Genomic DNA, 27,074 nt, shown 5'->3' on the forward strand with positions numbered 1-27,074 from the left:
CTGCCGTGGTCCCGTGGTCACCAGCTTCAGTTTACCTGCTACCCTGGCACTTGCGAGTGGTACTGTGTGTAGAGTGTAGATCAGTCGAGACAGGGAAAAAAGATCCGTATTTCCGTATACAGAAGGTCGCTTTTAGTTGGCCGCGTAAAGGCCTCTTTGGGGTAGAATACTTCTTACAATTCCAAATATATACGACACCGTCAACGTTTTTGACATATCAACTATATTTTGCAAGGTATGCTTAAATTGTCAATCACAATATGACAATTTTATCATTAAATATTTCTTATTAATCACATTTTTGCTTTTTCAGAACACATAATGAACGAAGTCAATAATTTGTTTTTAAAAAATAATTTTCATTGCACAAAATATTATTAAAAATATATTAAGTTCATTTTTTTGGAAGAAAATAAATATGTCACCTCTTTTTAAATCACAAACCGCCCCTGTAAGAAACTAATACATAAAATGTATGTTTTGGAGTAACGAATTAGTCAAACATATTTTCTCAGTTTGACCTCAACATAAGAAAAACACAAAGATAGAAACAGTGCTTCTCAGATCTGCTTACATTATATATTGGTGAATCACTCTGGTTAGTAATTCAATGTTCGCGTACATTATTGAGTAGAAAACAAATAAATGCAAAACAAAGTCGGAATCGCCAATTTTTTACAAGCTATTTTAACGACTCCGATTCCAGCCAAAGAGCCACGACTCCACAACTCCGACTAAGTCCTGTCTTTTAATATACATAGAACAAACACATATTTGCAACAGTTTGTAAAAGGGAAGGTGGTAGACGAAATTAGGAAAATGTGCAGAGTGAGATGGATGATAGTTGCGCAAAACAGTGTGTTGGAGAGGCCTTCATCCAGCAGTGGTTGGTGAATGGCTGTAGATGACGATGGTGATGTAAAGTCAATTCATCAAGATGTATACATATCCGAGCTATCAACACTAGTATGTATGTATGTAGAAATCAATTGAAATAAGAATCCAATACTAAGTTTTCTTTGTCGCCAGTTTATTTCTCATTGCTCAAATGACCCATGGCTACTTAAAATCAACAATCAAACTCCTTAATAGGAAACCTAGCTTAATCAACGATGACCCACTTAATTATTTGAAAAACGCTTTTGTCTCCACCACAATTAGCAGCTTACCTTCACGTACCACCTGGACAAAGACTTGGGTTTCCTGGGCTTGGAGAGTTGCCCACCGCTCTGGAGCTTGATGTGTCCACACTTTTGGGCCAGCTGCTTCGTCTTTTCGGTCAGGCTGTGATAAAAATCAGCACCGGCGTGGGTGCAATTGGAAGTCCACAACAACATGGCCGCTTCTGCGGATGGCCGAACCCTTTTCGTCGTGCACGCTCAACCATACATCCTGGATAAGACGCAATCGTCTCGAATTATTCACGCCTAGTTTCCGTGCTACATCGAAAGAATGGCCAGTGACAAAACGATACTTTGCGAGCTCGGTTTCCCACGATTATAACAAAGAAATGTGCAACGGAAGGACTACATGTACTACGTCACATGCTTGCACGTGCACGTGTTAAGTGCACTTCGAGCTGCATACAAATTCGAAAGGACGATGATTCTAAACCCCGACGCGGAGTCTGTGTGAGGTGCCAAAGAGTTCATTATCATAGCGACAATAGCATTAACTTAAATATTCATTTCAGCGTAGAATAACATATATTCATGAGGGCAGACATAAGCGGTATCTGAGACTATCTCCACACATCAATACCAAATACGAATATCATTGACGCTTTATAACAATAATGGCAGTCTCCTGTTAAGCTAAAAATGTATGATATCCCTCACATGACCGTAATTAACGAAACTATTCTTAATCCCAATGATGTACACGACAATGGTAGTTCGTAAAACATCTTAATTTCCGAAAGAAATACTAAGCATAAGTTAAAAATACTACGTTTAAAACAAAATAACTTCAGCCCCGGTAAATTTCGGTTGGAGTTCGATTCATCCATAGCCACTTGAGGGCATGACCCAAGACGTCAATTGAATAGGAATTTAAATAGATTTACTCAAGGATGCGAGAATTTGGAAGTTATTTGAAGTATATACACATTCTTTTGGCAAGTTTAATATGGCAAAATTCAAAAAGAAAAATATACAGTATGACAACAAACAGACAAAAGGATTTGAAAATGCTTGGAGCAGCATTGTTACGACCGCGAACAAAACGTTACGTGCTAGAATGCTGAATAAAGAGACTGAAGGAGTGTATTATAGTACGTCTGCCTCCAGATTATCAGTTTCAAAAAAGATGCTTGCATCACTTCGGATATATAATATTAAAAAATATATACGAAAATTATTTTGGGGGACGATCTAAAACAACGTCAAACAATTTCAATATCAATAGCCAGCAGCATAGCTCGGTGTCTGCGTTAATGCTAACCACCGAGAGGTTCGCGGGTTCAAACCCTGGGTCGACCTCGATTGAAAAGAACTTATTCGGAGTATTTCTGCAGTGCTGCTGGTCAGACTTGGATATTTGTGACTCTAAGACGATAGTTTTCTAACAGGGTTTGCCTACTTGTGATTTCATTGTGGAAACAGTTCCTCATAAAATTTTCAAAACCATCCTACCTACTATTTTTTACCACTATTTTAATATGATTTCAAATTTATAAATGTACATGTTTAATACCATAGGTTTTGCTCAGTGGTAAAACTCGTAATGGCATCATGGTAAAATACATGTATACTATGTATTTTTAATAAAATTTGAACTAGGCGTAGAGGAATTTATTAATTAGTTACTTAATCAAAGACTATATATGTAGCTCTTAAGATAAAGACACACAGAGAGGTAGTACGGGGCACGCGTTTTTTTTAGATAGATTTGCACTTGCAATAAAATACTAGACGTACTCCGGTACGCTAAAACTGTACCGCCGCGTCCCTTCGCAAGCCTCACCCCCTGGATTATTTTCGGTGATATTATATCATTGTATTGACAAACGTTTGACAGTGATCGATAGTGGTGGTTCCCATGTTTGAAGAAATTTAGGAATTTTCAAAATAATAAGATATGCCTCTCACCGCTGCGCTTGAGACCATGTACACGTCCCGTGCCGCAAGTTTTGTAAATGAAACTTTTAGTTCTAACTGAAAAGATGCTCATAGCCAAATCGGTATACTCCAGCAAGTATAATTATAATTCTAATTGTAATATAAACGACCCATCCCGAACATTAAAAAACTTGTACCAAATACAATAATCGTTAAATCGAACGATATACATAATTTTACTTGCATACACGGATAATAAGACAAGTGCATTATCACGCAATGATAAACAGAAAAGATTGCACTTGAAAGTGGTACCTGGTGCACGTAAACGATACCAGTATCATACACGAAACTGTACGAAATGCAAATATAAATAAATATTGCACAAATGTATTTACGCTAGCGACCTTTGCGTGCAAAATGCAAATGGTTTCCTCGTCGTCAGTGCAATTAAAAAATTGTTCAGCGGATTTACTATATTATCGTCAATATTTACATACCAGAGCTGACATAACTTGGCCAACCTCGAATAAATAAGGAAAAAAAACGAAAGTGCAAAACCGCTCGAATTTGAAGTACACATGTATGAATAATAATTAGCATACTGTGATAAACAACTCATCTTACAAATCGTTCTACTCGAATGAATACAACTTTATTATAAGTAAATAATTATAATTGCTTGGTTACCGACGCAAATAGACAAATTAAAACAACATTGAAATGCGTGGAATTTTCTGTAAAGATTTTTCTTCTCAAAAGGCGACTTAAATTCAGAAACAACTTGAAATTAATGACTTTTTACAACAGTATAAACGCTATATTTCAAGAGCTTAAATAAACGATAAATCACGTCCAAAAAAATTACAAAAGAATAAAACATTGTTCGACTATATAGTTAGTAATTAATTCACGTTACATAATTATTTTTGCTATAAAATATTTTATAAAAATATAAAAAGTAATTGATATTTAAATTATTATTTAAAAATAATTAGCTATAAATATGATTAAAATAAAAATAAAAAGAGATTAAATTTAGTAAGCGTACATATTAGTGAATGTACATATATACATATGTAGAATATTAACATAAATGCAATAATACATAATAATTACAAGAACAAAAGCCAAATTAGAACATTTGAATAAATCTACAATTTCAAATACATATTAACGACCATTAAAAAATTTTCAATATAAAAATAACGACCCCTCACACAAGACCGAGTCTTAAATGCGCGAAAATTAAAATATATTTAAAAAAAAAAATAGACGCATCTGGGCCATTCAATCGTCGTAGTGAAACACCTAAGCAATATTAGTGATATAAAATATATAATAACAGTTCAAAAACACAAACACACGCGAATTGGTGGCGCGAAACGTGCTGCTAGTACTGACGCCAATCCGACACTGAACCCTTCCCCGTCTACAACAGGGTGATTCAAAACGGACCACAATCGATATACCGGGTGTTCGGCCTATTCCGAAGAAGGTCTCACGTCGAATGACTCTCACGATTAGTCGGAAAAGCGCGAGAAAATTGCGTGAAAATTGCATTACTCATATCGCACATTCGCCTATTATAAACAGTAGTAGGGGGTGGTACCTACTCCACATATGTAATATATAATCACTTTCGATATGAAAGGTGCATATTGATTGAGTTTCGCCTAATGGAACTAACATTCGCCAATATGAATGCAAATTCGTAAAATTTAAAATTGCCATCGACCTAACCATCGATCATCAATTTTGACAAAATCATTTTGGGCATCTCAAGGGGCGCAAAATATATTTATTTTTGTTTTGATGATTCACCGAAATATAAATAAGACAATTTTAAAATGTATTTTGTCAAGAATGTTCACTTCACTGGACAGTAAAAAATTGCGTCGCTGTCGATTTTTTTCTTTTAATCTCTTAATAAATACATAATATATTTCTGATGTTTTCTTTTATTTGCCAAAACAACGGAACTTAAGTACCCTTTAAATGCGTTTAAAACGATATATCGTTGTTTATGAAAACGGCGGGAATCGCTAACAAAGATCGTTTTTGACTTCACAATGATAGTATTTGAATACTTACTGTGTGCCAGTGCATCAGTGATATGATATATTTATATTAACTGAATATTGTGTTCAACACTTAAAAATGTTAGCATTTCTCGCTAGGATTTTGAAAAACAGTTGATAAGTAGGCGAACAATTTTTTTTTTAACATTTTCATTGATATTATACAATTTTTACAAGCTTTTTATTATCACTGACTGTGTATGTGGGGCGCAATATTTGTGAGCTGATTATGAACCACTTCCACTCATCCGATTGCTGGGATATTTTAACGTCATGCGGAGGTTAGCTCTAATTAAAGTAAGCAAAACTCTACGACATAACGCCAGAAGAATTTAATCATAAACGAAACCATAAAAATTTCATCAGAATCAACTGTCAGATCGACGTGATGACAGCTGGCTATCAGATGCGCCTGCTCGCCGACCTGTTACATAGTTTAACAGTTATTGATTAATTGGAACAACGACGCTGCAAGATTATTTGATAGCTATTTTCCAATATTACTCGTATTTTACCATATAATATTACAAATAACATATATATATTTTTTTACATTTATTTTACTTAAGCTTTTTAAGTTAATTACTAAAAGAAGTTAAACAGTTATTTTTGCAAACAAATATCTGTAACTGGAGACACTATGACGGATCCTGCAAAAGACATTTTTTCAAATGCAATTTTCGGATTAAATCGGCAAAAATACAAAACTTCATCGTTAAATATTATAATTTTGAGTTTTAAAATATCGTTCATAGTTAAAGAAAGTACATATGTATTGTGGTTATTGGACAGCAAATAGCACAAGCTTTTCTTCTCGAGAATTGTTGTAAAATGTACAAAAGAATATTTTCCGTGCTAGCTGGTTACGTGCAGTTGCCGGTACGTGCTAGTATGAATAGATCTTTATACGGTATTGTGAACTTTTATTGCCTTATCTTCTTGCAGACAAGTTAAGAAACAACTACAACGAATGGATTTGCTAGACTTGTCTGCAGATAAATATCTACGTCAATGGCCACCTTTAATGATAGCTAAGTGCAAGTACTCACAAGCGTAAACAGAATATGCGTATGCTTTATTGTGAATCATTGAAATTACATACTTCAGATTTATTAACTTAATCTTTAATAAGGAAAATCTTTGATCATACTAGGTTAAGTGTTTATCGTCAAATAGTATACGAGGATAACATTAACGCTCTGTGATCAAAAAATACAATGAATGCAAATACTACGAACCATATAACCAAGTAATGATAAAATCAGAAGATCAGAACTTATCTCTCTTATTATACATGACGTAGTTAGAGTTGAAAAACTTCACATAACTACATACATTAACTTTAAGAAGATGACACGAGGCACACTTTTTTGCAATTCTTACAGTTACCAAACTTTTGTATCGGACCTAGTTCACTGAGGATGGTAGAGTGCATTACCATCTGGCATCTAATAGTTCTAATTAAAAAGATGTAAACGAACAATAAGTAGGCCTTCTCCATAGAAGACTAGTAACCTTAAAAAACAGGTCTGTTCTTACAATTAAGTTTACATCCATATGACGATTCTACAAAATGGCGAATTTTCTACGCATTCTATAAAAATTTAAGATTTTAGCCCGAAATAACGAAAATATATATTATATGATTCATCTACAGACAAACATACATAAATGAAAATCGAATTTTTATTCCGAGAATTTATTAATAATTCATAAATATGTAAGTACATTACGGAAAATTGTTCGTTGCTAATTTCCGCCGATAGGTGAAGTAGGAAATTTTTGGTATATAGTTTTAAGCGGTTTGCGTCACGGATAAGGACGAGGTTGAGATATTAGATGTTGGAACATTATCCTAGAAACGAACCGGAAAATTCATGAAAAATTCAAAACCAGACTATTTAATTCGAAACTTTGCAAAAAGAACGTTCATGAAAACGTTCCACAATCATTTAATAAAAATTGCAGTGCGACAAAAAAACCAACTCAAAAAATCGAGAAGTTTTCAAAAGATGTCCCATGTTACTGAAATTAAAATAGAAAATCATATCTTCAACAAAATTCATTTCTGAATTATTTCAATATATTTTACCAGGCACATTATTACTTCATTATACATATGTACGTGTATTCTCTTGGGTAGCAATGGAATATCTCCAACATTTTCGTCACATCTAGCATTACCACTTCATTTTTCTCAAACAATTTTCCGACACTTCTCATAATAAAAACTACAATCCCTACTTGGAGTAAACCAAATCGTATACAGCATTTTAGCAATTCATAGTGACAAAACACGATGTCCAAAAACTTGAATTCACCATTATATACAGAAACAAACAAAATAAATCAAGTACTAGCACACAATCAATTTATGAACGTGATAAAATTTATAAAAATAAAATACAGGAATGAAATACATATGTATATAAAACCGCATTCAAGCGCTATCTGAAATTCGGTTATCACAAAGCATAATTAGTAAAAAATGAGTAATACTTCAACAATTATATAAATTCTACTCTCGTTCATTTTCGTGGGTTTTATAAAATCGCATCTGATACCGAATTTGATGAGATCAACGAGTCCTATCTATAATATAAGTAATGTGGAGAAGATGACGCAATATGACCATGTACAGTGCCCAACCATTGTGTGTGGGTCGTCGAAGAAGACGACAAACAAACCCAATTGTGATCTGAATGTCCGTCATAGAAGCAACACCTATTATTATATTTTTAGATGGTATGTAGCAGGAAAGTTTACCAAATTTGAAACTTTGTTTTCAATAACTGTTACGATATTAAAAAAAAACTAGGCATTTATGAAATGATCACACACCGGAATACGTGCAACCAGAATATACATACCGTAGTAAAGTTCAAGGAAAAACAACAGAAAAAGTTGCACTCCAAGTCTTGTAACGTAATATTTAGTTTCGATTCCAAAATTACAAATGATCAGGTGTAAAAAAAGCCTTCCAGACCCAAACTGCTCAAAATTTCACAATGGCAATTGTGGCGAACAATTACAAATCCTTATTCTCCATATTAAAAAAGGGACCGATTTTTTATTGCATGTGTTACAGTTCAAGTGTTCACTCCGGTTCGTTCATGAACATGCTAGTTTGATCATACACGAACTATTGGTTTTAGTTTAAGGACAACAGTCAAAAGCTATCTTCAAATAGACTCATTACAACTCATTAGACGCATTACAACGTTGCTATTGTTGCGTAGGTGTAGGTTCAGGATCCAAATTAAAGGACAGAGTCGCTTTACAGCATTTATTCAACGATTCAGGAAGTCCACACGTAACCACCGCTCACTCCAGAATACATGACCTACCGTGTGTCCAACCTTATAAAGGACAAGTTGCCCAGCATGGCATCCCCAATCCGTTAGCGTGTCTATCGTCTAAGCACGTAAGTCTACCCGCACTCGCCCTGTTCTGTGAGATACCAGCGTATTCTTTGTTCGGGCACTTACTGAGTCCCGTCAGCCTAATCCGGGGTTTCTATTGTTCACCCACGAATGCAATTAGACAGTGAATACTCTCTCCCGTTACACTATAATTCCCGTTGAGAATACTTAAATTTATGCTTAATATTTTGCGCATAAACAAACTAGTTCGTTTGTCTTTTGTGTATACTAAAACTGGCCAGAGTGGTTCGTGTATGAACAAACTATGTAAGATTTTCATGAACGAACGAAATGTACACTTGGACTGTAATATATACGAACCCAAAAGATTGCAAATCTCCAAAAAAAATTGGTAGTTTTCGTAAGTTTGAGCTATTGTACTTTTTACTAGCAACAGCACTTGAATCGTACGATGTATATACAAGTCTTAATTTTATATTTCTGTATATATGTAAAAGTCTTATCGTGTAAAAAACACTCTACTACCAATACATCGTATTGCTTACAAATGCATGCATTTTGTGGCGTGGCGAATGTGTATACCGGCAGAAATATAAGTTTGAAATGGGTCGGTGACTATTTCGATACTAATAATAAACGTTGCTGATGATTCGGGTACCGACATAGATTCGGAGGATGTCCTGAGTGATTTGTTATGATTTCATTTAAGTTTATTTTGTTTTTTATTATGTTATTGTTTGCAATTGTTGGTGCAAACGAGATGGCAAGAAGTCCACCTCACAGAGTACAGCGGTCGGACTGCTTGCCATCTCGCTTGCACCAACGCTATCTGCGTCACAAACACGGGCACCAACGAAAGCCTTTCTAACGCAATTACCGAGTTGGTACGTTTAGATTAAAAAATATATTGAGATAGAAAACCAATCCTTATAAACGTGGTGAAATAAAAAAAAAACACGCAAATAAACACATAATAGCATGAAAAAAAAATGTGTAAAAAAAATATATTTTGACTTTTAAAATTCGCTAGATAATTAATTATAAGTATTTTAAAGCAATGAAATATCACAATCGATAGGAAAAACATCTAACTATTGATTCCAATACTCATTTTTAACACAGCAATACTAGATTTTGAGTTAAAGACCACAAAAACCAAAAAACTGTAAAAATTACGCATTTTTTTAAACGCTCATATTTCGTAAACGAGATCTAATAAACTTCGTGAACTAAAATATCTGTACGCATATCCCTTTGAGCAGAGCCACGCAACCCTCACACATTCTCGCTCGCACGCGTTAGATCTATATGGTGCTATACGCTTCTACGTGTGCCGCGGCACTCACGTTGCGATGCTCTGCCTTTGAGTGCTAACGTCTTTTCTGTTGAAAGCCCGCCACGCTGAAAATTTCGCTAACATTTTCAACTAGAATTATTTAGAAATCCAATAGAAAGCAGGTATAAAAATTGTAGCTAATCCAAACAAAGCCTAGATCACTACCGTAGATAACTACCGCCGAGGATTTCGAGTTTTGTAAAGGTGTGTTTAGACTAGCTAATATATCTTGCAACAATATAAAATAAACAGAAGAAGTCTATCAATGAATATATTTTTCCAAAACTAGTTCCATGTTCATTGTTGTTAAAATGTAATGCATTTATATTGTAATGCTCACAATATAAATGCCAAGCCAGAATCTTAAATACTCAGGAGTTGAGGATTTCCATCGGGAAATTCTGCTATGGATATAAATTCAGAAATTCCGGTATAAACCAATCTTTATAAACGTTGACAAATAAATAACACGGATTACACGACCAATTTTTAATGCATTTTTTTTTCAATGTTACCTGGAAAGGCTTTGCGGGTAGTATTCTTTTTTACTTCGTACATGCTCAAAATACAACGCCTATCGACGTTTTTCAGACCCATAGACTTGTTGGCAAAACGCCGATCGGCGTTGGTCAGCATTCAAAGAGATATACGCATCAAACAAATAGACTATGCCTATTCAAGCACCCACACAACTTAAACTACATTTCCAATGAATATTGAAAAAAAAATACTAAAATCCGAAATGTCGTTACAATCAGTTGGGAAATTTATAATTTACTTATTCTATCAACATATTTACGAAATATTAGCAATTTCCTGTTGGCTTTTTGAGGAAAACAACAAAAATTAAAAATGAGTTTTTAGATGAAATCAAATACCAAACACTTCATATGTTATTATCGACATATTACCGTCGATGATATCATATTTAGCAATGCTTATATCAGCAAGATCCAAAAAAAGTAATCCAAAATTGATTAGGTTACGCACGAGTACGGCATCAGACGAGCGGCACACTTTTTCGAAAGCACCGCCGCATATTTTAAATAGTTGTTCCACTTTTCCATTGTCATCGCAACACCCGACGAGACGCCAAATTTTACCATTGATTCTTCAAATCGGTGATAGAATTTGGCGGGTGCAATCTCGACAATTTGCTCTCGTTGTCGACCCTAATGACAAGTTCAAACGAACCGAACGACAGAAATCGCGTACGTGTAGTCAATGTCCCACATTCGCACAACTGGTATACCTACTAATGTTATTCTTGACACGGTGAGACAGTTCGACTTTTGCTACTTTGATTTAACTACACACTACATCTGTGCATACTTGAATGATAGCTAAAACGACATACAGAAATATGCAATATATAAAAAGTGTATACGCGTCGCCAATTATGAACAATGTCAAATGAAAATGTCATAAAAGTTACAAAATCGATAGAAATTTTCCTTTCACTATTCTGCTATGAAAATAAATCGTCCGAAATCAAACGGTGCTCTCTATCTTTCTCTATTCGATACTTTTACTTGCTACTTTTTTATTGTTTTTACTGGAAAAAACTAGCGAAAATGACATTCCTTGACAGGCACGGCTCGTCCATACGCACTGAAGTACTGCAGTACCTCCAAAAACATTTTCCATGAGCCGCCCCTGTTCCTTGATTACATCTCGAGCCATAATTTATTTATTTCAAAACTATACCAGGAAGACCTAACAGACAAACCCAATACCCTTCCTGGCCAATTCGCAAAAATATATTTTAATAAAAATGTTATTAAAAAATATATAAAGTGTGTGTAACTAGGAGCCACCCAAAATATACCTTATACCGGGTTGACACGATACGAGTAACTTGTAGTAAATGGTAGGATCAACTGTTGCCACGCTGCGAGTAACGTCCAAGTTACCCGTCCAAGCTACTCGCAACATGTCAACCCGGTATTACAAAACTGTATGATGCTTGGAAAAAATGAAGATGCCAGCACGTTTGATAGTCGGACTACCAAACGTAGGCAGAGAAATGTAATAATAATAGAAAGCTCCTTACGAATAAATAATTGTTGTCAATATTACGCGGTATGTCTCTATAAATACGCTACAACGCACGGAATACAATCGGATCAATTTACTTATAAAAATGTGTGCCATGTTGTTTATTGTATGTTTTTTAAGGCATAGTGCAATTTTTACCAATGCTTGCCCATCTTGCCAGTAATATAAAAAAACAGAGAAGTTTTTATCGGACATACGTCGACCACCAAGCATCAAATACGAGTGATGCTAAAATTATTTAGGATTGTCTGTGGACAATCGTCACTTGACAACAATATGACGAGAAAAGCCACTTTTAAAAGGCTTTTAAAACTATGGAAATAGTTACAGTTATCAAAATTGTGACAATAAACACAGAGATGGACGTACATTGTATATGTATATATAACATTTGTGAACTTTTAAGCGAGGGGAGTAAATCTAGACTGAATGTGAAACGAAACGCTCAGAGTTTCATTGGCGACACCCATATTTTTTAAAGTTGCACTTGGCTTTTTTTAAGATAGTTTTGTACATGTTAACTAGCAGGCAAAAAATCTATGCTATAGCATCCAGGTCAAAAATCACCCCCTGGAGTGTTTTTGGTGATATTTCATCCTTGAATTGACATCGATTTGACAGTGATCAATAACGGTGATTCCCATGTTTGAAGAAATGTAGGAGAAACTTGTCGAAATGATAAAATCGTGCGAATTAATAATGACATGAGAATACACCAATCACAGCTGGATTCTACCTAAGCAAGCCGCGCCGTACGATTCAATGTGTCTGCGCCTTAGCAGTTGCACATATCGCGAAACTATAAAACCATGTTCAATACAATCTCTATTTTTTTACATTTACAATTTAAAAGTTAGGACTCCTATTGTGCGTGACCTTTCACACATTTGATTTTTTGTTAGATATTGTTGTGAGTGAAAAAAATATAACTTCGACCTTCACGTCCATAGCTTCCGCTGTGTTTCTCCATGTATCTGCATGACATTTTATAACTACACTGACAGTTAGATGAAAGTGATAAATTCCAGCGAGACGTTAGTCCTATATTTAACATACACGTGCATTTCGACCGACTCGTTTCCTGCACACCCGATCGACCCCCTACAACTCTTCACATCACAATTCCTTCGCACATCCAGCTTATCTGTTTGTGCCTTAAGTCAGTTTCATTAATATTGAAATTCAAACGCTGAGACTTGTCATAGTTACATTGTATGTAGGTCGGAAAATAAAATGCAAGCAAAAAACCCAATTCCACTTAAAAATTAATAATAAAGTGATCATTGTAATTGACAAATTAAATTATAAAATATGTTTAGAGATTATCCAACACATGTAATATAACTTAATATATAGAGAATTTTTTACAATGTGTGAAACTGACTGACGTACAAAGAGATAAGACGAAGAAAAATATTGCTGAATTTACGATTCATCATATATATAATATAATATCGCTAGTCTGTCTGTGTGTCTGTGTGTACCTGCGATATAGCCGTTTCGATTCGACGTAAATATGTACGTCACAGCTAAAACACTGCCAAAAAAATGTACGAATATAATAAAAAAAGAAAAAACTTCTATATACATATACTGTTTGCTACCAATGTTTCCTCTAGGGAAATAAGTCTCTGAGCATTTAGCGCCATCTATTGAAAATTTATTTAATTTATGAATTAATTTTTCTATTGGGGTTTTATATTGTTTATATATTAGATATGTAGGTAGATAGGTATATTTTACCATTTTTTTTCATATTAAACAATTAAATATAAATATTATACTAAATATATTTGTATTTAAAAAAAATTCGACCGCGTGCGGATCAAACACGGGACCGACACATTTCTTTTCATTTTTTTTTTTAATAACTTAATATGCCAACACTCATGCGATTTGTCATCGGGTACAACACTAGTATTCAATAATAAGAATAGTCTTAGATATAATAATAATAAAACACTCGTAAAAAGGTGGTGAAACAGACCCGGACTATTCATCTGATTATAATGACGTCACATAGGCTATAATTTCGTCTTTGACTTACAAGCATGGAAAATGCATGTCTGGAATAATGAAAAGTTATCGAAACATTAACAATTGGATGAGTACAACCGAGGTTAAAGATATAATAAGCATGTGAACATAGAGTAGAATGAAAGTTAATTAAAATTTTTAAAGAGCTTTTCATCCAGTAGTAGATGATGAAATAATGTGTCAACTGGTATAATTAATAAAGTCATAAACTGGTATAATTTCCTTCCGAGCATATTTCTCCTTCCTAAGATAAACTTCTTGTTCTAACATAAACTTTCTTTTCCCAACTATCGTTCACAGCTTGCCATGCAATGTATGATTCAAATTCACACCCAACTGAGAAAAACAGTAACTGTACATTAATAAAATGAAAATTCGACAATGAAACAATAATATTAAATGAAGAGGCGTTTGCATAATGAGAATTTTTAATAGAAGTCGAATTTAGTATGTATTCAAGAATCGCATACCCAAGCAGACATCACAGTAGCGTGAAAGTGATGTGAATTGTAACAATAGCGGCGAGTATACTATGCAATATTTATGCAAATCGTATTATTCAAACATTTAATAATAATTAAATAATTCATTGGATGAAATTTCATATACATACGTATTGTATATTGATACAAAAATTCAATAAGTATCTCAAATACAAAATACAACATTCGCTTATTTGCACACATGTTCAAGTTTACATAATAATATGTACATATTAAATGTACGTATCGGTAGCCGAATTTCGTTATAGAATAAATCGCTCATTATTTATACGTATAATATAATACGTACCGTTGATTATTCAATCGAAATCAAACATGAATGAATATTCAACGCAGACATCGTGACATATACTATCGCTCGTTAGAGGCAACTTTCACGTTTCTATTTCGCGCAATTTGGCAAACGTCATTACGGAAAGCTCGAAGATTCGTTTGGAAATTCGGATCGCAGAAGCTGTGGGAATTTTCGCGGCAAAACGAGCGAACTTTTAGGGTACATAAGTTTGGGGATGTTTGTAGTATGAAAGTTTTGGCGGTAAAAGGCGAAAGTTTTGGTGTGAGATTTGAGGTTATGTGTAATGAGACGAGTGCGTACCAAACTGTCCACGTCCAGATTCATCGTCCGCAGTCCATAGCGGGGGTGGAGGCTCACATGGCGGGCCAGAGGAGCCCCGCATCCAACGCTCGCGATCTCTCGGAGACTTCGCCCTCACTCACCCCACTCGCCCCAATCGCCCCAATCGCCCCAATCGCCCCAATCGCCCCACACCTCACAACACACAAAACAACACTCGTCACGACACCACAACATACATCCGACACCAACGTCTGACCGCACGCTCTCTCCCTCCTGTCACACACATATTACTCCACTCGCTACTCACCAACACCATTCTCTCTTTTTTGGCCGAAACCCACCTATTTGCGACTTCTCGATTTGCAAATTAAATCAAATTTTATTTACTTTTTTAGTATATTTTACTATTTGTCATCCAAAAAATATATTACTATCATTTTATGACATATTTAAAAATAATAATAATTTTTATCGTCCATATAAATTAATTATTGCTTATAAATAAATAATCCATAAAACGGATTATTGCGCAAATTGCACTCGAGTTCTCGTTAGTACAATATTTTGCGTGGGTACCTTTCGATTGGTGGAACTTTTGGGTGCCAGATGTTTCGTGATCGAGATTTTAGTGACGTGCGCGAGATCGCTTTTACGGAATAATCACAGATTCAAATAAATATATACAGTATGAACTGTACTGTCAGTTATAGATAGAGAAAGTATGTGTACTAGAGATAACAGAGAAATGTAATATTAATAGAAGTGGCTTTACGTGTTCTTTTGTTGTCAAGTGACATTCTGTCCACGGACAGATCTAAATAATTTTAGCATCAGTCTTATTTGACGCTTGGTGCTCGACGTATGTCCGATAAAAACTTCTCTATTTGTTTATATTACTCGCAAGATGGGCATCGATTAAAATTGCACAATACATTCAAAAACACACAATAAACAACATGGGATACATTTTTATAAGTAAATTGATCCGATTGTATTCCGTGCGATGTAACGTATTTATAGAGACGTACCGCGTAAAATTGACAACAATTATTTATTCGTAAGGGCCTCTCTATTCTTATTGCAACTCTCTGGGCGATAAGGTGACAATTTTTTCCAAATTCTAAACCAGGACATTTTTTTCCAAGAACGGATTTCTAAATAATTCATTTATTTAAAATTAAAATTAAAAAATCATTGACGCATATTTATGAAAAAATTCATTCCTTTCGGATGCTCTTATATTATAACATTCTACACATGACTGGTTAAAATTATACTATGTGATTAGCAAACATTTTAAGGTTTCAACATTCAATTTTGTTTTATCACTGGACTATATGTATATTGTTCATCAAATTAAAAAATTCTTCGTCAGGTGCATTTGTTCCTGATAAATGTCAATATTTTTGTAGGAGACATCATTTTCGCCGAAAAATTTGTATATTTATCCTACTATTAGATAAAAAATTGTATTACATAAAAAAAGTGGGAAAAAGGATTATTGCGCAAATTGCGATCGCGTGCACGACAATTGTTGCCACAAAAAATGCGAATACGGAATACCTGGCCCACGAGTTCTCGAGAATTTGATGGAGTTTTTGGGTGCCAGATGATGCGTGATCGAAATTTTAGTAACATGTATCCCATATTTGAAGAAATATAGGAGACCATCCACGGCGGGGAGCCATGCACACGATATGCCATTCATCGCTGTCTTTTCGCCCTTATGCTTCTCCCGACTTTTTTGAAAATCCAAATTTTTTTCTTAAATTATGACTTTTTTTGTTACAGAAATTCAAACGCTATTACAAAATAAATGTTAAAAAATTCCCACACCCATTTAGACATCTACATAAATCAAATTATGAGTTTCCGATAAAGAATATAATTTTTTTTTATTCAGATTGAAAATTGAATACTTTTTTTTATGTCTATTTGTCAAAAATAAATAAAAATACTGTCTTCATAAATTCGTTTACCTATCCAATAATAATTTAATTACCTGAGCCATAATTGTCGTTGTACCTAACCACGTATTGAGTGGTATTAGATCTATGTACATATTATATACACATACTGTATCTGCAACCTGAAAATCAAAAACCAATCACCAAGCCTCATCCCCATTTATGGCAGAAACAGAAATCTGTGATACAAATAAAAATGCATCTGATTGTTTTAAAATATTATTCATATAAAATTTATCGTAACATACATACATACAAAGTATTTTCATGGTACCGAATCATTATAAAATTGCCACAACATATAATGATCGTAAATTTAAAATAATAAATTACAATAAAATTAAACATTCAAACTTAAGCAGACAGTAATACCACATTATAATACAAACACATTTAGTCTTTCCTCATATATATGTACAAATTGCCTGCTTTCTAACTCATACACAAGTTGGTAATCAAATTACAAAGAAATAAAATAGTCATGTGGCATATAAAATACTAACAAATGAATGGTAAAATACAAAATATATTGCAATGAAAAAACTGTTCCTTAGCATTTTAACAGTGGGAAGAAAATGAAATTGAAAAATCTTCAACCAGCGATCTAAAAATAATAAAACCAAATCAGAAGATATAACAGGATGAATAAAAGCTTTAATATTATAAATACTATCTTAATAAATATCAAGAAATATTATAAAACTAATGAAATACAGTAAAATGACTAGAAGAAATAGCAAAAAATTAAGAAATACACAAAGTTATACGTTTTACGTCAAATCAACCAAAATTAAAATTGCTCAAAACATCATACTTCGAAAAAGAATAGACAATATCAATTGTGTGGACGTATCTAAGAATAAAATTAATCTTTTATTAATCAGACATTAAATTTTGTATAAAATATTGAGTATTAAATGAATGAATATGTTATTGCAGGGTTTTAACAGAGCAACTACATATATCAAGAACAATATTAGTTACATAAGAAAATATCAATAAAAACTTGAGTATACATAGTAATGGATAGGTTTATATAAATATAATGAAACCAAAAGTAAAATAAGTTTAAGATTTACGATTAAAAAAATATAATAATTAAAATTTGCACCCACATAAAGCACTACCATCACCAAGGTTTCCATTAGTAAATGATATCATTTATTTTCATCTTTCTATATTATGCCTATCAAACTTATGTTAGTATGCTATATATAAACTAATTACTCGTTTGATAAAAATATTTATTACTAATTCTTAGAGAAGATAAAACCTAGCAAATGGTATAATTTAATAAACCTCTATAGGTATTATAAAAATAATGGACGTTCATATTTATAAATGTCATTATGAATACATATCCCATGCGTAAACAAAACCAAAGATCAAATATGGAATGCAATTTAACGAAAACACTATATTCCAAATCACAGTAGATCTAATTTAACCATTCAAAATAAAAAAGCAGCACAATTTTATTACAATCATAACAAAAATAAAACAGATACTTAAGTAGCCATAAACAAATATTTACATATTAAACCAGACATTAAATTATCAATGGTAGATTGGATTTAATTTGTAGCTTGTGGGTTTTTGTCGGATAGTGACTTACATTGGATCTGAGGGTGTGCGAACTGTTCGATCTTCTCAATTGACGTGGACCATTCATCACCGATGGTGAAATTACAGATATGCTGTTTTGTCGGCTCAGAAGAAACTTGCCGACAGGCCGTGCAGGAGTGGCGAACACATCTATATCTGTTTTGAGATTGCGAACGGGCGTGTTTGCATTGTAACTGTGTTTATTATTGTTGGGTGTTAGGAATCCAAGATAGTTCGGCGACATGTTTTCCTTCATATCGTTTTTTAGAGCAGCTTTGCCGTCAGGTTTAAATTTCGAAGGTTCAGCTTTGACGGAACGAGGTCTCAAATTGTGGCCTGGAACTGTGGAACTACGGTATTCTGCGTTCTCATCAATATGTTCCTAAAATACATATAATATGATCAAAAGAAAGGTTTAAGGATGTTTTTAAGAAAACACGTTAAGACAGGAATACAAAATAAGTAGAAGGAAAAGACAATAGCGAAACACCAACTGTTATCTAGTCTAATAAACAACAAATCTAAACATATTGTTATACATACATAATAAGTCATTAGCTGAATAAATATGAACACAACGTAGACACAAAAACCACATCACTTTTAAAATCATCTAAAATATACCTGAAAATTAGAATACGTGGAAATATTTGGAGATTGGCTCGTCGAAGATTTATTCGGAGTTCTGCTGTTAGATCTACGTGATCGTTTTGTACCCTTTTTCTCTTGACTCAATCTACCCACAACCTGAAATCAATTTTCCATTATATTAATGAAAACAGCTCAAATATTTTTTAAGGTTTAAAATATAAAGTCTAACTAAATGACAATAGTAGTGTGTCATAACTAAGTCAACGAGGAATGACACTACATGCTGTAGAAAGACGATGACTGCACCATTTTATGAATTCAAATTCAAAAACCCGAAACTAATAAAAAGTTTCAGTCAAACTTTATAAAAAAGAAGATTTGACCAAAAATAGCATCCACCCTGTGTAATGTACAATTTTCACTAGATATGAAGTACACGTAATAATGCAATTTCTAACTTTATAAATAATATACATATGCATGTCATAAACTAACAGGTAGTCATCTTACAGATTAACAAAACAATAAACGCCAAGAGTTTGAAGTCTGCATAAGTAATACTAAAAGTTTAACCAATTATTGATTATTTAATAATGACTGAATAATTAAAACTGCTTAAAATTACCTTCTTCTTCAGCAAATATCCATTGAGAGCTATACTTGGTAATGTTCTCTTTCTTTTAGCCCTATTGGATGATGGTGATGCAGCGGGACTACTAGGCGTGAATTGCAATCGGCGAACAGACACTTGACTTTTAGCAGGTTGCGGTGAGGGATTGGGACTCAATCGACTAAAAAAAGCAAAATATTTAAGTATCAACTCATTCACCCAAAGAAAATGATTTTTTTTTAAATTAAATTATTACCGTTTAACGGCTGTAAGGGTATCTCTGCTAATACCAGGTTGAAGTCGACGGGTCACTGGAGCTGACCGGGGCGCGGACATGGGCGTCGAAAATGTAGCCTTATTTTTACGAGCTGACAATTGCGTCTGACGTTGCTACAAAACAAATTCAAATTGAGTAACGAAAGGATAAAAATTTGGGTAGAGAGACTCGTCGATTTTAATTACTTCATTTTTTTTATTCCAATCTTCGTGCATCGTTTGGATAAGATTGTGGCCACGGACTGTAAATGGTATTCCGCATCTGGCTTCGAAATCCCGAGCCATCACCTCAAGTTCGGCTTCTATTTTAGGCAACTGAAAATGAAATTGCAGCATGTTTCAACAGTTGAACAAAACATATTATAAATATATTGATTTAAATAATGAAGTACTTGATTAGAAACAGCTTTACGCTCTCGCTCTTCTATTAATAACTGTCCACCTCGATTGTGAAATCTTCCAGAATCTTTCGCCTTCTCTTCCAATTCCTTCCATTTGAACCATAAATGTTGGCGTGTTGAATACTTATCAAATATACTCCTATTTTTTAATAAAAATGAATAATATAAAATACATTACATATGTACATAAATAAATATGCATTATATATTACATACTTATTATTTTCATAAAATTTCTTCAAATCATCCAAATAGATTTCGTGGCTAGTCAGTATATCTTCATCGTATTGTTCACGGTAGAAGTCGACGAATTTTTCCTTTTGCAAATCGCTGTAAAGACATTTATCCCAGATTTCAAGAATTTCTTCGCGAAGTTTAATAATGAACTTTTGAAAGCTTTGCCGTTTCATCTCTTCACATCGTTCTATCTCAGCAAGAAGCGCAGCCTCAGTTGCACGAGAGTATCCGGGATGTTGATTCAAAAAATCGTCTCGATAATTCTGCGGTTCCTCTAAACGCTCCCACAGCAAAACTAACCTTTCTCGTAGCTCCAACACCTAAAAACCACATTCATTAATATATTTATGCTAGAAAGTGCCATTAAATATATTAAATGAATGATTGTTCAATACCTCTGCCTTTTTCTGCTCGAGATTATCTTCCAAGTTATCACTGAATATCGCCAACAAGGCCATATTTGAATCAGACAAAATGAAGTCATCTCCAGATGAATCCAATACCGAACGTTGAAAGGAATCAAACGGCTCCTGTTCCAATTTACCTAAAGATATCAAACAAAAAATTACACAATACGTTCAATTGAATTGTAGCTCAATATTCAACAAATGAATATACATATGCTATTACCCAATAAATCTAAAATTTCGTTCTGTTTTTTCCTAAATATTTGTATCCTCTTTTGTCGCTCTTGTTCTTGTTCGATCAAATACTCTTCGAACTGCAAAACTTCACCTTCAGTAGGCAAAGGGCGGTCAGGTAAAATCCTCTTTTTGCAATTCAAAAAATGACAAAGTCGATCTTGCCATTCATTCAACTTACGAATTGTATCCGTTCTTTGTTTCAAAATACTCTGAAATCTACAAAGAAATCGGCTATAATAATGTACAATTTTGCTGCAAATCAACAACAACATAATAAACAGCACTAACTTGACCAATTCTTTCTCCAGTGCTTCTTTTTTTGTTTCCAAGTTGTGATCACTCATATGCGTCGTATTAATGTTGAGATTTAAACACAAACTAAGTTCGGTCAGCTCAGCTTGAATTGCTACAAAGAAAATTATACATAAAAAAGGGGAAAAAAACACAATATTTCCATAATAAGACAATCGATCCATACTTTGTATGTCTGCGCTAATTTTTTTAATTTTCTCATTAGTTTCTTCGACAAGCTCATCATATCGCTCTTGAACGAAAGCGATTAGATTCTCAGTTCTGATGTGTCTGGTATTACCTTCAACTCCCAAAAGTTTCCATTTCTCGTTCAAGTCATATATCATCGCTCGGGCATTTTCAGCAATAGTTCTTTCCACTCTTTGACTAAAAATAAATAAAAAATATAAAATAAAATGAAAGGATTTTTATTATAAAAAAAACCATATACTTTTTATAAACATTCAGCAGTAACAAAATTCAATCATACAACAAAATTCCATAGATCTTAATATGTAATTGTATGAAGTTCAGTGTTACCTATAATATATGTACATATGTATAAATATAGCTTATTTGAATTGTGCTTTCACACTTGATATATATTAACAAGACTAAATTAGTTTATTTAAATATATTTACATAGAATCAATGCAAGTTCTATGGAAAGGTTAATAATAACACTACCTACATTTTTACAATTATTCTATATCAATAATAAGTAAATACTATCACGCTCTACTAAAATTTAAACAAATGTTTCTATGTGAGTATATTCATCCTATGTTAAAATAAATATAATAATTTCTAAAAATCATATGTCATCTCAATGTCAAATTTGAATAAGTACTTAATGAAGTAGGTTATAATATTAATTGAAATAAATTTCGATCGAAAGATAGAAATGACGTTATGGCGGGTGTAACTCCGTAACGGTCAAATGGTGAAGCAGTGTTGTGTGAATAAGGGGGCGTTGCTCACAAGAGAGAGGCTTCTTCGGACGGCGTCAGCATGACGATCTTCTTCGAATCCACTCCTGGCTATCAGCTTCTGGTTGCTGAAGATTGAAATTTTCCACCAGCCGGGTGATAGTCGAACACGAGCGGACTGAGAGTAACCGCACCACAGCAGCCGACCGGTAACTCGACGTTCGAACTGATAACCGTTAACGGTTTCACGATGACAACATGGCGACGCGTTAACACATCTTACACTACCAACCCAGCAAACAAATCAACGTTTCAATTTTATTTCTAAATCGGAATTATGTACATACGTCACTATACATATATATAAATATAAATTTATCATATATATGCATTTATTTTAAGATTCGAGTCCTTTGAATGCCCAAACAACACAGCACAAATATGTATTGTCAAATGCCTTTGATACAATTTTTGTAACATAAACTTTACATGTTGTATAAACGGACTACTAGTCATATGTGAACCAGTCACAGGACAACCGGTCGTCACACTAAAACTGGTCACACCCGAAAATTAACACGAAAAAACTGGCCACACCCAAAAATTCGACCAATTTTTAATTTTTGGGTGTGACCAGTTTTTTCGTGACCAATTTTCGGGTGTGACCAGTTTTATCGTTACCAGTTTTAGTGTGACGGGTGATCACGTGTAACCGATCTAGAGCGACTGGTTGTCCTGTGACCGGTTCACATTTGACTATCTTTGACCGATCACATTTGATTTATCACCGAACCGTTCACGTATTACTGCTATGAAATTTTTCTTTTGCTCTTTTGGGTAATTGGGTAAACGGGTTAAAGCCCAAATGTGAATCGCTAGCAGGATGACCGCCACTACGGAAATCGTTCGCGAGGATCTCCTGTTGCAAGAAAATTGGTCGCACAGGAAAATTGCCGTACAGCAGACTGTCCCAATATTCGTCAGTAAATGCTTATTTTTACGAGATTTGGGCAATTTTACTCTATCCACGCGAAATATTGTATTAGCGAGAACTCGAGTGCCAGATGTTCCGTGATCTAGATTTTAATAACATGCGCGATATCACTTTTTGCAGAATTAGACGAATCTATAGTGAATCATTTTGGTTATGAAGACTGACAGTTCAAATGGTACGAGTGGTGCGCAGAGCAATGGCTACGTCTACCGATATCTACACCCGATATTTGTGATTTTTTCAATAACCAGTTCCAATAACCTAAATAGCAACCATATTCTGCAATATGGAAACTGGATATGAAAAATTCGAGAATATCGGGTGTAGATATCTATAGTGTGGACGTAGCCAATGAGATGTCTCAAGAAGAGAACCAAAAAGCTTGACCGTCTCCTACTATTGATAAAGATGATAAGCTGGTAAATTTTCGTATTTCTTAATTTATGACTTATTTAATTTAATTTTATAACTTATCATCAATGTAGTATTCAAATTTTATCTTAGTATAATTATTCAACACAGCGCTATCTTGAAATATTTTTATATCCACACGAGTTTAAGCATACTGATTAGTTATTTGTTGCCAAAAATTTTTATTTGTAAGCTCTCACACTTACCGCCTTTCCCATGAACTTATCCAGAAATTTAGAACTGTTCCTTATTACAGTCATATTTTCGAAGAGTTTCGATCTAAGTGTTACCTGTTTGTAAATTTCATATATAATCAACTAGGGTGAAGTTTATGGGGTTTATTGGTTTGTGAACACGATATATGTCTGACTTGTGGTTCTACAGCACATACATTAAGAAATTGGTTAAAAAACATTAAGTGTATGAAAAGCATTGGAGTATCCACATTGCACCTCAGATTTTTATTCACATCCAATCATAATTTCACCACATATGTGTTCATAATATTCCAATACAAAATAATTCGAGCAAATAAGTTATGCAAAGTCTAAGTGATTCGTGACTTTAGCATGGCCAACGACCAATGTTTCTTCCCTCTTTATCAAAATCATACGTTGCGATTGGTGTGGCCGTAATTATTTACGGGTGGCAGTATTGCGGGAAATGTCAATGATCGGCGTGTCAGCGGTAACCGGCTCGGCATGAGGCAACGATAACCAACGAACAAGAAATGGCAGATTTAGCGCCCCCAGAGTGTGCGCCCCCGGAATGCGAGCCCCCAGAAAAGGCGACGAAAACGAGTCCTCCGGAAACGGAAACCGAAGCGGCGGTTGTGGCTGAGCATTACAACAACCGAGTGGCGTGCAGCTTCGGAGCCAGACGCACTTCGCCCATCTTCTACCTGCGGAACTTCAACAATTGGGTCAAATCCATGGTGATACAGAAAGGAGCCGACTTGGCTGGCTCGGGGCGTCGTCCTTTGGCCGCGCTGGATCTCTGCTGCGGAAAAGGGGGCGACTTGTTCAAGTGGAGAGCGGCTGCAGTCTCCAGACTCGTCTGCACCGACATTGCAGCCACTTCTGTCTCCGAATGCGAACGGAAGTGGCGTCAATTGCGAGTCAACGGCTGCCGCGCTTATTTTATCGTGGCCGACGCTGCCGGAGAAAGGCTCAAGACTAAATTACCCCGAGACCCGCTCGATCTGGTCAGCTGCCAATTCGCCCTGCATTACTCTTTCGGATCGTCGGCTCGAGCTCTTCGATTCCTGCGAAACGCGGCTGAAGCTCTGCGCCCCGGAGGAATCTTCATCGGCTCAATACCGGACGCCGAACAAGTGGTCTCCCGTATCAAGGCCAACAAAGGTGCTTTCGGTAACGATATCTACAAAGTGGAGCCACTCTTCGACTGGTCTAAAGGGTTCCCGCTCTTTGGCGCCAAATACGACTTCCATTTGGAGGGCGTAGTTGACTGTCCTGAATATCTAGTGTATTTTCCGTTATTAGTCGAACTAGCCAAAAAATTTGACTTTGAACTCGTGTTCAAGAAGAACTTCAAAGACTTTTACGAAGAAAAAAACAAAGAAGGCAAGGAGTTGTTGACCAAAATGGAGAGTCTCGAAACCGTCCACAGAAAAGATAACGACTCCCTCGGTGATAAATATCAACACGCTATAGATTATTTTAAGAATAATGAATCGATCAACTCGTTAGGAACGATGTCGCAACAAGAGTGGGAAGTGGCCTGTAAGTTAAATATGTTATTTTTACTTATTTTCAAAATATTTATATATGGTTTGTCAACTAATTCAATGTTTTTTTTATATTTCAGCGATGTATTGTGTGTTTGCTTTTCAAAAAAAAGAATGAAGTGTTTTCCCTTCCCTGATTGATGCTTACTGCGAAGACGTTTTTTTTTATGTATTTTAATTATAATTATAAATTTGTAAGCTTGACTTGATTATCAAATCATAATATGGACTAAGTTTTTATTATAACTACTTTGTATATGTATTTATTTACATACGTATACTAAAATGAATCTGATTTTTATATTGTTTTACTATTTATATCACATCGACATTCAATCCAAACAACTAAATTCAATGTAAAAGTTGCTAGTTACGGAGCAAACCGATACGATTTCTAAAATACATATTTTTACTTTCAAATTGTTTTTTTTTTATTTTTATCTGCATACATATATTTATAATATAGCAATTTTTACTGGTAAATGGACAATTTCGCACGCGACAGTTGTTACCACGAAAATCGCAAATATGGTATATCTGGTACTCGAATTCTTGTTCATGTGTCTCCCGATAGGTGGTATTTTCGAGTGCCAGATTTTCCGTGATCGAGATTTTCGTGTGTGAAATTGTCACTAAACCATCTTTACTAGCAGGGACGTCATTTCAGCGGTTTCTGGGGGGGGGGGGGTAAAGCCCACTTTAAAGGTCAAAATTTTTTAACCCTTAAAGCCCTCAACATGAGGCCACTACCCCCTAACGAATAGTCTGAGAGACCCTATTCGTCAGAGATCGAGACGGTTATCCAGCAATATTGCACAAGAACAACCGCACATCACTGCTCTATATAAAAAAAACCACACTACGTAATCAACTACAACATAAAAAAGCATGAACACATAAAGGTGTACATGCGTTAGAAATTAGAGGTGAGAGGGGGGTAGGGTAAGAGTTGGTAGTTTTTTATAATATTTTTTTTTTTGTAGAAGAAGCTTCTGATCCAACGTTTAAACTTAAATTTAAATTATATAAACTTTTAGATAATTTATAAGCTGGAAGTCAAATTTCTCGATACGGTCAGTTTATTAGTATTTTTATTTATGAATATATGGAGAGCGACAGTGAAACGACGGGGTGGTTAACAGCACGACTGATTTATTTATTAGACGGGAAGGAAATTATGATAATTGCATTGGTCACAAAGCCAATTTTTGTCATTAAAATCGCGAATACGCTATATCTGGCATTCAAGTTCGATTAGTCTATTAGGAAATTATATGGAATCTAACAACGATCCAGTGGTGTCACCCTAATGGTTTCCATGGGTTACCGGAAACCCG

General features: G+C 34.5%; 3 protein-coding genes across 6 annotated transcripts in view; 1 reads left to right on the forward strand and 2 right to left on the reverse strand.

The window, feature by feature from the left end:
* The window catches only part of Rgl (Ral guanine nucleotide dissociation stimulator-like), a 39,872-nt gene extending 24,516 nt beyond the window's left edge, over positions 1-15,356 (reverse strand). The window contains exons 1-2 of one of the 3 annotated variants that reach the window (XM_077440068.1): positions 4,427-4,477; positions 1,170-1,392 (exon numbers count right to left, since the gene is read on the reverse strand). In XM_077440068.1, the coding sequence (XP_077296194.1) occupies positions 1,170-1,337 (168 nt within the window). In that variant the 5' untranslated portion in view covers positions 1,338-1,392; positions 4,427-4,477. Of the gene's footprint in view, positions 1-1,169; positions 1,393-4,422; positions 4,478-15,052 lie in introns of those variants that run through there. The other 2 variants (XM_077440066.1, XM_077440069.1) reach the window with 2 other exon arrangements.
* A 1,858-nt stretch (positions 15,357-17,214) lies between these two features.
* LOC143917978 (protein regulator of cytokinesis 1-like) lies at positions 17,215-22,843 on the reverse strand. 2 transcript variants are annotated; one of them, XM_077439623.1, is made up of 13 exons: positions 22,638-22,843; positions 21,844-22,043; positions 21,654-21,771; positions 21,352-21,581; positions 21,117-21,265; positions 20,701-21,041; positions 20,476-20,623; positions 20,270-20,398; positions 20,064-20,197; positions 19,823-19,988; positions 19,231-19,353; positions 18,617-18,988; positions 17,215-17,605 (listed from the first exon to the last, which is right to left on the reverse strand). In XM_077439623.1, the coding sequence occupies exons 1-13, from the start codon at positions 22,667-22,669 to the stop codon at positions 17,594-17,596; spliced, it is 2,154 nt and encodes a 717-aa protein (XP_077295749.1). In that variant the 5' UTR covers positions 22,670-22,843; the 3' UTR covers positions 17,215-17,593. The 2 variants fall into 2 exon arrangements, with proteins under 2 accessions (XP_077295749.1, XP_077295748.1); XM_077439622.1 differs by lacking the exon at positions 17,215-17,605 and having other exon boundaries at positions 18,472-18,988.
* A 1,769-nt stretch (positions 22,844-24,612) lies between these two features.
* Rnmt (RNA guanine-7 methyltransferase) lies at positions 24,613-26,155 on the forward strand. The gene is made up of 2 exons (XM_077439641.1): positions 24,613-25,732; positions 25,818-26,155. Exons 1-2 carry the CDS (start codon positions 24,721-24,723, stop codon positions 25,853-25,855), a joined length of 1,050 nt encoding a protein of 349 aa, XP_077295767.1. The 5' UTR covers positions 24,613-24,720; the 3' UTR covers positions 25,856-26,155.
* The last annotated feature ends 919 nt before the right edge of the window (positions 26,156-27,074 follow it).

Source organism: Arctopsyche grandis, chromosome 10 (assembly GCF_051622035.1).
Source record: "Arctopsyche grandis isolate Sample6627 chromosome 10, ASM5162203v2, whole genome shotgun sequence".
Lineage (NCBI taxonomy): Eukaryota > Metazoa > Arthropoda > Insecta > Trichoptera > Hydropsychidae > Arctopsyche > Arctopsyche grandis.